Source organism: Phasianus colchicus, chromosome 3, assembly GCF_987193195.1.
Source record: "Phasianus colchicus chromosome 3, bPhaCol1.hap1.1, whole genome shotgun sequence".
NCBI classification, from domain to species: Eukaryota; Metazoa; Chordata; class Aves; order Galliformes; family Phasianidae; genus Phasianus; species Phasianus colchicus.
The window spans coordinates 95,865,536-95,875,949 of NC_143438.1; the positions used below are offsets into that span (position 1 = coordinate 95,865,536).

Here is a 10,414-nt window from a genome sequence, read left to right on the forward strand (position 1 = left end):
CCTCTCTCTCCCCCCCCCCAAAAAAAAGCTGTGAATAAGCCCCCCCCACCCCCCGCGCCCCCCCCCCATATTGGATGGTTGAACACTGGAAGCACTTTGACCCAAAGTCCCCCCCCCCCCAGACCCCCAGAAAAGCTGTGGATAAGCCCAACCCCCCCCCCCAAGTGTTGGATGGTTGAACACAAGAAACGCTTTGACTCTGAGCCCCCCCCCAAAAAAGAAAAAAGCAGTGAGAAGGGCCCCCCTCCCCCCCCCAACCCCCCCCTTCTCAGCACTGGGGGTTGAAGCACTTTGACCCAGAGGCCCCCCCCTAAAAAAGCTGTGAATGAGCTCAGCTTCCCCCCCCCCACCCCCCCAATATTGGATGGTTGAACGCTGGAAGCGCTTTGACCCAGAGCCCCCCCCGAAGAAAGCAGTGAAAAGCCCCCCCCCCAACCCCCCCCCCAAAAGCTGCCCCCAGATTTTGAGTGGTTGAACACTGGAAGTACTTTGACCTGACCCCCCCCCCTGCCCCCCCAAAAAAAAAAGCTGTGAATACCCCCCCCCCAGCTTCCCCCCCCCCAGATGTTGGATGGCTGAATACTGGAAGCACTTTGACCCGGAGCCCCCCCCAGTCCCCCCCTCCCGCACGTAGCCCCATTGTGCCGGGGGGGTCCTGCAGTACAGCCCCCCCCCATCGTCCCGTCCCCCCCATTCACCCCCCCCCCCCCCCCCCCCGGCTCCGGTTCTGCTGTTAATAAAACTCCATTTAGTTCAATCCCAAGGCTTCCGTGTGCCCCCCCGGGTTGGCAGCCCCCCCCCTCCCCAGGCTGCTGCCGTCCCCATTGCGGTGGGGGGGGGGACGAATGGGGGGGGGGCTTCCCCATGCCCTGCTCAGGGGCTTCCAGTGCTGGGAGGAAGAAGGAGACCCCCCTCCGTCCCCATCCCCCAGCAGAGGAAGAAGACCCCCCCCCCCCCAACCTCCCCCCCGATCCTCTCCCCATCAGATCAGCCCCCCCCCCCACCTCCCACCCCCAGGAACGACGGTATGGAACCGAGGTGTGTCTGTGGGGGGGGGGGGGTCACCACCACCAGCCCTTTATTCAGCGCCCTGCCCCCCGGTGCCCCCCCCCAAAAACAGCCATACAGAACCCAAGTGGGGTTGGTCACCACCAGCGCTTTACTCAGCGCCGTTCTCCCCTTCCTCCTCTCCATGCCCCCCCCGGTGCCCCCCCCATCCCCCCCATCTTCATCCCACGTTTTGGAGGAAGGAGAAAACCTCCCCCCCCACCCCCCCCCTCCATCCCCATCCCCCAGCAAAGCAGTGCCCCCCACCCACCCCCCCAAAAACAGCCATACAGAACCCAAGTGGGGTTGGTCGCCACCAGCCCTTTATTCAGCGCCATTCTCCCCCTTCCTCCTCTCCGTGCCCCCCCCTCCCGCGCCCCCCCCCCCGGTGCCCCCCAGCGCAGCAGCAGCAGCAGCAGCAGCAGAACCTTCCCCCCCCCCGGGGGGGGCACAGCGCTGCCCGTCTCTCTCGGCGCGGGCGGCGTCGCGCTGCGCCCGCAGCTCGAAGCTTTTGGTGATGAGCTGCACCGCGTTCATCTCCTGGCAGCGAAGGGGGGGGCCGTGGCGGCTCTGCCGGGGGGGCTCCCGGTGGTGGGGCTGGAGGCGGCGCTCCGGGGGGGTCCGAACGCCGCCCCCCATCTCCGCGCTCTCGGTGCTCCCGGTGGCGACGACGCGCCGCTCGCGGTGGCGCCGCGGGGCGATGCAGGCGCAGCCGTGCGGGTGCGCGGGGGGCTGCGGGGGGGCGGCGTGGCACGGCAGCGCCGGGGGTCTCTGCGGGGAGAGCGGCGGCTGAGGCGGCCGGCCTGGGCCGGGGGGCCTCGCCGGGACACGTTCCATGGCAGCGCGTCACCGTGTGCCGGGTACTGCGTGCCGTGTGCCGCCGTGTGCCACTGTGTGCCATGTCCTGTGTGCCATGTCCTGTGTGCCACGTCCTGTGTGCCACCATGTGCCACTGTGTGCCACCACGTGTCACAATGTGCCATGTGCCACCATGTGCCATGTGCCACCATGTGCCACGTTATTTGCCGTGTGCTGCCATGTGCCAGCACGGTGTCCCACGCCACGTTCCAGGCACGGAGCGCAGATGCCACACGCCGCGCCCCCCGTGCCGCATTATTTGCCACCCCCCCCCCCCCCAGAGCCTCCGCTCGGTGCCCACCTGCCGTCCCTCGCGGTGCGGCGCTCCTCCGCCTTCGGCCGTGCAGCAGGCGCAGGGCTCGGTGCCGTCCCGGTACCCGCGGCGATGCCGTTCGTCCCGCCGCTCCGGCCGGGCCCGGCAGCCCTGCACCGCGTTACCGCGGCTCGGCGACGCTCGGAGCCCTCCGTGCTCGGCGCGGATCTCGTCGTCCCGGCGTTGCTCCCGGCGCTCGGCGCCGCTCAGCACCTCGACGGCGGCGCAGCAGCTCCGCACGGCGCGCCACGCCGCCCCCCGGCCCCGCGACCCCGGAGCTCCGTCGCTCGGCCCCGCTCCGTGCCGGCCGCGCAGCCCGCCCGCCTCGCCGTCGCCGTCGCTGCCGCTGCCGCCGGTGTCGGTGCCGCTGCCGGTGCCGCTGTCGGTGTCGGTGCCGGCCGGGCTCGGCGCTCGCGCCGGGCGGTGGCTCAGGAATTTCTCCAGCGTCCGCGCGGCCAACCCGGCGGCGATGAAGGAGCGGTCGATGGCGGAGTCCGGCGCGGCGCCGCCGATGTGACACGACGCCAGCACGGAGCCCAGCGCCTCGGCCACGCCGGGGGGCTCCGAACCGTCCGGAGGCGGCGGGCGCCGGCGGTCGACGGCCGCGCCGCGGGGCTGCGGTGCGGGGCTGCGGCTCGGCGGATCCCGGGGGTGCGGAGCGGCGCCGGTCGCGCGGCAGCTGCAGCAGAACCCGGCGGGGGGCGGCGGCGGCGGGGTTCCTGCGGGGGGCGAACGGGGGGGGGGGGGGCTGAACGCTGGGACGTCCCGACCGGGGCGAAACAACGGGGGCGGCCCGCCGGGGTCGCCGGGTCGGGGGTCACCCGGCTGGGGTCGCTGCGCCCGGGACGCTGCGCTGGGGGCGACACGCTGGGGGGCTCTGCTGGGTCACCGCGTGGGACACCGCACTGGGGGCACCCCGTTGGGTCACTGTTCTGGGGACGATCCGCTGGGGACGGTCCATTGGGGACAGTGCAATGGGGACAATCCAAGGGGACAGTCCAGTGGGGACACCCTGCTGGGGACAGGCCATTGGGAAGAGTCCATTGGGGACAATCCAATGGGGACAGTCCAATGTGGACCCCCCCGGGACGCCCCGTCGGGGTCACTGCACTGGGGACGCCCTGCTGGGGGGGACCTGTTGGGAGCGCTCTGTTAGGGACGCTCCACTGGGACCCTGACAGGAACACAGCGCCCAAAGCCCCCGGTGCTGTGACACTCGGGGTCCGCATTCCTGCATCCCCACCCTAACATCCCCATCCCAATACCCCCATCCCAACACCCCCACCTCAACACCCCACCCCAACACCCCCATCCCAACGCCTCCACCCCCTTAACCCCACCCCCATTGCCCCCACCTCCACCGCCCCCCACCCCATTGTCCCCAACCCTTAACGCCCCCCTCCCAGATGTCCCCACTGCCATTGGCCCCCATCCTATTGCCCTCACCCCCATTACCCCCACCCCATTACCCCCGACCCGGTGCCCCCATCCCAACGCCCCCACCTCAATACCCCCGCCCCCATTACCCCCGACTCCAACCCCCCCCCCCCCAATACTCCCCACCCCAAAGCCCGCAACCCCATTACCGCCACCCCGTTACCCCCACTCCATTGCCCCCATTCCCATGCCCTCACCTCCTTTCCCCCCACCCCGTCGCTCCCCACCCCCACCGCCCCCCACGGCGATGACCCCCCCCCCATTACCGCCACCCCCCCGTGCCCACCCCCATCACGGTGTCCATAGGGCTGCCTTCCAGGCCACAGCGCCATGACGCCGCGACGCCCGGAACGTCCCGTCACTGTGACGCCCCGCTCGGAACCCCCTCCCCGTAACACCAGGCGGGGGGGGGCGATGGCGGCCTCGGGAGGGGGGAGACCCCCGGGGGGTCACGCGGCCGCCGTGCTGCGATGCTACGACCTCCTGCGGGAGGAGATCCAGGCTCTGCTGGCCGAGAACGAGGAGCTGATGCGCATCGTGGCCGCCGTGCGGCAGCACCGGCGCTGCCCCTTCATCACCTCCACCCCCCAGGACCTCCTCGGCTCGTCGCCGTTCGGCAGCGCGGCGTGGAGCCTGGAAGCTCTGCCCGGTGCCGACAGCTCGTCCTCGTGGCGCAGCGGTTCTGGCGGCGGCACCTGGGCGGCGTTGAGGCCGCACAGCAGCTCCGACATCGTGTCCGGGAGGGTCCTGGCACGCAGCGGGAATGAGAGTAAGGCGGGACCTGGCACCCCTTTCCATCCCATCCCGTCCCGTCCCATCCCATCCCATCCCATCCCATCCCATCCCATCCCATCCCATCCCATCCCATCCCACCCCACCTCATCCCATCCCATCCCATTCCTAACCTCCATCCCATTCCCATCCCTTCCTATTCCTAACCCCCATCCCATCCCCATCTCATTCCTAACCTCCATCTCAGCCCCATCCCCATCCCCATCCCATCCCATCCCATCCCATCCCATCCCATCCCATCCCATCCCCATCCCATTTCTAACCTCCATCTCAGCCCCATCCCCATCCCATCCCCATCTCCACCTCATCCTCATCCTCATCTTCATCCTCATCCCCATCCCCATCCCCATCTCAATCCCAATCCTCATCCTCATCCCCATCCCATCCCAATCCATCCCCATCCCAATCCCAATCCTAATTTCCATTCCCATCCAATCCCATCCCAATCCCCATCTCATTTTATTTCCTTCCTGTCCCCATCCCCATCGTATTCCAATCCTAATCCCAATCCCATCCAAATTCCCCAAACCTCACCCAACCACAATCCCACCCCCATCCCATCCAAATCCCAATCCCTACCCCACTCCATCCCCATCCCAATCCAACCCCAATCCTACTACATCCCCACCCCATCCCATCCCAATCCCAATCCCAATCCCAATCCCAATTCCAATCCAATTCCAATCCAATATCAATCCCATCCCAAATCCAATCATAATCCCATTATAATTATAATCCCAATCCAATCATACTCCCAATCCCACTCCCATCCCCATCCCACTCTACCCCCACTCCAATCCCAGTCTCAATCCCAATCCCAATCCCACTCCACCTGATCCCAATTCCATTCTAGTCCACCCCCCCACCACCCCATCCCAATCCCAGACCTGATTTCATCCCCATCCCATTCCAGTTCCACCCCATCCCAGTCCAATCCTAATCCCAATCCCATCCCATCCTATCCTAATCCCATCACCATCTCATCCAATCCCAATCCCATCCCACCCCATCCCAATCCCATACCATTCCAATGCCTGTCCTGTCCCCATCTTACTGAATCCCATCCCAATCCCAATCCCATCGCAATCCCATCCTATCCCCTGCAAACCCCACTCCCATTCCACCCCACTCCAATCCCAATGCCATCTCAATCCCATCCCAGTCCCAGTCCCAACTCCAACCCCAACCCCAACCCCAACCCCAACCCCAACCCCCATCCCAATCCCAATCTCATCCCAATCCCAATCCCAAACCCAATCCCAATCCCAACCCAATCCCAGTCCCAGTCCCAGTCCCAACCCCAACCCCAATCCCAATCCCAATCCCAATCCCAATCCCAATCCCAATCCCATTTTACTCCAGCCCCTACACCACCCCATCCCAGCCCCAGCCCCAACCCTAATCCCCCCCATCTCAATCCCAATCCCACACCTTCATAATCCATTCCCAACCCGCCATCCCACCCCCAATCCCCCTCCCACCCCCACGCCCCCCCAAGCTGTTCCCCCCCCACTCACTGTTCCCCCCCCCCCCAGGCGCCCCCGCCGCGTTCCCCGCGCCGCTCCTTCCGGCCGCCCCCCACGCACGAACTTCGTGCCCCCCCGAGTGGCTCCGCGGCGCCGCGACCCCCCCGGAGTCGCCCGACTCCCGCACGGCCGACCCCGCACCGCCCGCGGAGCAGCAGCAGCCGCTGGACCTGCGGCTGCCGGAGGCGCTGCGCCGGGACCCCGGCCGGGAACCGAGCCTCGGTGCGGACCGCGAGCCGAGCGGAGACCCGGAGCGCGACCCCAGCCTGGATCCCAGCCGGGACCCGAACCGCGATGCGGACCGGGACTCCGCCTCGGAGGCAGCGTCGGGCTCCGCGCAGCGCGGTACGACGGGTCGGGGCGGCCCCCGGGTTCGGGTTTTGGTATCAGCGTGGGTTCGGGTCCTGATGTCCCTGTGGGTTCGGGTCCCGGTGTCCCCGTGGGTTTGGGTTCTGCTGTCCCCGTGGGTTCGGGTCCTGATTTTCCTGTGGGTTCGGGTCCCGGTGTCCCCGTGGGTTCGGGTCCTGGTGTCCCCGTGGGTTCAGGTACCGGTGTCCCCATGGGTTCGGGTCCTGCTGTCCCCATGGGTTCGGGTCCCGGTGTCCCCGTGGGTTCGGGTCCTGATGTCCCTGTGGGTTCGGGTCCTGGTGTCCCTGTGGGTTCGGGTCCCGGTGTCCCCGTGGGTTCGGGTCCTGATGTCCCTGTGGGTTCGGGTCCTGGTGTCCCCATGGGTTCAGGTCCCGGTGTCCCCATGGGTTCGGGTCCTGCTGTCCCTGTGGGTTTGGGTTCTGCTGTCCCCATGGGTTCAGGTCCTGCTGTCCCCGTGGGTTTGGGTCCCGGTGTCTGCAGGTTCTGGGTCCTGGTGTCCCCATGGTTTCAGTTCCCCATGTCCCCATGTTTTTGGGGTCCCAGTGTCCCCGCGGTTTCTGGGCAGTCCCACTGTCCCCGTGGGTTCAGGTCCCGGTGTCCCCCTGGGTTTGGGGCAGTCCCAGTGTCTCCATGGGTTCTGGTCCCAGGGTTTTGGGGTGGTCCCACCACCTCTGTAGGTTTGGGATCCAGATGTCCCTGTGAGTTTGGGGTCCAGATGTCCCTGTGGGTTTGGGGTCCAGATGTCCCTGTGGCTTTGAGTCCCAGTGTCCCCATGAGTTCTGTTCCCAGGCTTTTGGAGTGGTCCCACCACCTCTGTAGATTTGGGATCCAGATGTCCCTGTAGGCTTGGGATCCAGATGTCCCTGTGGGTTTGGGGTCCGGATGTCCCTTTGGGTTTCGGTCCCAGTGTCCCCATGGGTTCTGAATCCCTGCGTCTTCATGGCTTCAGGGTCCCAATGTCCCCACGGGTTCTGGGTCCCGATGTCCCTGTGGGTTTGGGGTGGTCCCCATATCCCCCTGTCCCCATAACCCCCTGTCCCCACGTCACACCCCCACCCCATCCGTGTCCCCACGTCACGCCCCTCGTCATCCCCACCCACGGAACCCACTGACACCGGGGGACAGAATGGGGGCGGAGTGGTGGGACAGAGGGAGGGGGTCACAGAGACAGAAGGACAAAGGATGGCGTCGGGGTGACAGAGGGACGAGGGATGGGGTCATGGTGACAGAGGGATGGGGTTGGGGTGGCAGGGGGATGAGGGATGGGGGCACATCGGGGTGAAAGACAGACAGGATCGGGGTGACAGACGGACAAGGGATGGGTTTGGGGTGGGGACAGAGGGGTGGGGTGATGGTGGCAGGGATGAGGGATGGCATCAGGGTGGTGACAGAGGGATGGGGTTGGGGTGATGGGGGCAGAGGGACGGGATTGGGGCCACAGTGACAGAGGAGTGGGAGACAAGGTCAGGGTGACAGAAGGACAAGTGATGGGGTCAGGGAACAGAAGGGGGTCATGGGGATGGAAGGGATGGGATGGGGATGGGTGGGGATGGGTTGGGATGGGGGTGGGATGGGATGGGTTGGGATGGGGATGTGTTGGGATGGGGTGGGGTGGGGATGGGATGGGGATAGGATGGGATGGGATGGGATGGGGATGGGATGGGATGGGTCGGGGTGACAGTGACAGAGGGAGGAGGGATAGGGTCAGGGGACAGAGGGATGGGGTTGGGGTGGGGACAGAGGGACGGCATCGGGGTGACAGAGGGACACGGGGCCGGGGTGGGAGTGACGGAGGGTCCACCCCACAGAGCGGCGGCAGTGGGAGCGCCTGGTGGGGGAGGTGGCCTTCCAGCTGGACCGGCGCATCCTCGGCCACGTCTTCCCTGAGCGAGCGCGGCTCTACGGCTTCACCGTCAGCAACATCCCCCAGAAGATCCTGGGGGTGTGTGGGGTGTGTGGGGTGGGGTGGGGTGGGGTGGGGATGGGACGTGATGTGATGGGGATGGGATGGGATGGGATGGGATGAGGATGATGATGGGGATGAGGATGAGGATGAGGATGAGGATAGGATGGGATGGGATGGGATGGGGATGGGGATGGGGATGGGATGGGATGGGATGGGATGGGATGGGATGGGATGGGATGGGATGGGATGGGATGGGATGGGATGGGATGGGGCGGGATGGGATGGGGATGGGGGTGGGGATGGGATGGGGATGGGGGTGGGGATGGGATGGGGAAGGGATGGGATGGGATGAGGATGGGGATGAGGATGATGATGGGGATGGGATGGGATGGGGATGGGATGGGGATGGGGATGGGGATGGGGATGGGATGGGGATGGGATGAGGATGAGGATGAGGAGGGGATGGGACGGGATGGGATGGGAGGGAATGGGATGGGATGGGATGGGGGTGGGGATGGGATGGGGAAGGGATGGGATGGGATGGGATGGGATGGGATGGGATGGGATGGGATGGGATGGGATGGGATGAGGATGGGGATGAGGATGATGATGGGGATGAGGATGATGATGGGGATGAGATGGGATGGGGATGGGATGGGGATGGGATGGGATGGGATGGGGATGGGGATGGATGGGGATGGGATGAGGATGGGGATGAGGATGGGAGGGGGATGGGGATGGGGATGAGATGGGGATGGGATGGGGATGGGATGGGGAGGGGATTCATGAAACAGGATTGGAATGGGATGGGAATGGGGATGGGGATTGGGATCGGGACTGGGACTGGGATTGTAATGGGATGGGGATGGAGATGGCGTGTGATTCGTGGAACAGGGCCGGTCTGGCCCCTCCACCGACGTCCCTCTGTCCGTCCTGCCCCCACCCCGCGCCCCCATCCCTGCAGTCGGTGCTCAACCCCACGTCCAGCTCCTTCGATGAGCAGCGCTGCGCCGCGCTGAGCCACCGCTACGTCACCCTGATGGAGCGCCTGAAGCTGCTGGGGTACAACCCCGCCGTGCACCCCGCCTTGGCGGAGTCCTTGGTCAACACCTACGGCATCCTCCGCGAGCTGCCCGAGCCCCCCGGCCCCCCGCCCGGCCCCGCTCTGCTGCGCCACGCGATGCTGGCCGTGGTGCCCCCCACGCTGAGGGCCGACGCGCTGGTGCTGCTCGAGTGCCTGCGGGAATTGGCGCGGGAGGACGGCAGGCCGCTCTTCCTGGCCTGAGCCATTAAAGGGCGGCGACGCAGCGGCTGTGCGTGCGGTGCTGCAGGCTGCAGTGTGGGCACAACTGCAGCCTTGTGGGGGGGGCGGGGGTGGTGATGCGGGGCTGCCAGGGACGCGGTGGCAACAGGGACGCAGGGATGCAGGGATGAAGGGCAGCCAGAGATGCAGGGCTCCAGGGACACAGGGATGCAGGGATGCAGTGCTGCCAGGGACACAATGCTGCCAGGATTGCAATGCAGCCAGGGATGCAGGGCTCCAGGGACGCAGGATTGCAGGGATGGAGGGACGCAGTTCAGGCAGGGATGAAGGGCAGCCAGAGATGCAGGGATGCAGAGCTGCCAGGGACACAATGCTGCCAGGGATGCAGGAGCACCGAGGATGAAGTGCTGCCAGGATTGCAATGCAGCCAGGATTGCAATGCAGCCAGGGATGCAGGGCAGCCAGAGATGCAGGTCTCCAGGGACACAGGAGGGCTCCAGGGACACAGGGATGCAGGACTGCAGGGCTCCAGGGATGCAGTGCAGGCAGGGATGCAGGGCTCCAGAGATGCAGGGCTGCAGGAATGCAGGGCACAAAGGACGCCGGGCTGCAGGGGTTTGGTGTGCAGTGCATGGGTGCGATGGCGCCGCACCGCAGTGCCGTGGGGTCGGTGCTGGTGGCGGTGTGCTGACGGGGGGCTGTGGGGGGACGCAGAGCTGGCGATGTGTCTGGGTGCACCCTGAGGAACCGCATCAAGGGCTCCGTTGTGTCGTGGGCAGAGGACAGCTGCAGCAGGCTGAGCTGCGGGGTCAAACAGCTGCAGACGCAGAGAGGTACAGAATTCAGCTACAGAAACCGCTTCCCTGTGGGTCGGCTGAATTCTTGACTACTTTAAACCACAG

General features: G+C 66.2%; 2 protein-coding genes across 3 annotated transcripts; one reads left to right on the forward strand and one right to left on the reverse strand.

Moving 5' to 3' along the window:
* Positions 1 to 1,364: 1,364 nt before the first annotated feature.
* Positions 1,365 to 4,023, reverse strand: LOC116239545 (uncharacterized). Its single transcript, XM_090138278.1, has 3 exons — positions 3,942 to 4,023; positions 2,207 to 2,937; positions 1,365 to 1,818 (listed from the first exon to the last, which is right to left on the reverse strand). The coding sequence occupies exons 1-3, from the start codon at positions 3,985 to 3,987 to the stop codon at positions 1,372 to 1,374; spliced, it is 1,224 nt and encodes a 407-aa protein (XP_089994404.1). The 5' UTR covers positions 3,988 to 4,023; the 3' UTR covers positions 1,365 to 1,371.
* LOC116239541 (uncharacterized) lies at positions 4,020 to 9,555 on the forward strand. Of its 2 annotated transcripts, none has more exons than XM_090138279.1 (4): positions 4,020 to 4,424; positions 5,983 to 6,318; positions 8,151 to 8,293; positions 9,213 to 9,555. In XM_090138279.1, the coding sequence occupies exons 1-4, from the start codon at positions 4,070 to 4,072 to the stop codon at positions 9,531 to 9,533; spliced, it is 1,155 nt and encodes a 384-aa protein (XP_089994405.1). In that variant the 5' UTR covers positions 4,020 to 4,069; the 3' UTR covers positions 9,534 to 9,555. The 2 variants fall into 2 exon arrangements, with proteins under 2 accessions (XP_089994405.1, XP_089994406.1); XM_090138280.1 differs by having other exon boundaries at positions 4,021 to 4,424; positions 8,151 to 8,284.
* The last annotated feature ends 859 nt before the right edge of the window (positions 9,556 to 10,414 follow it).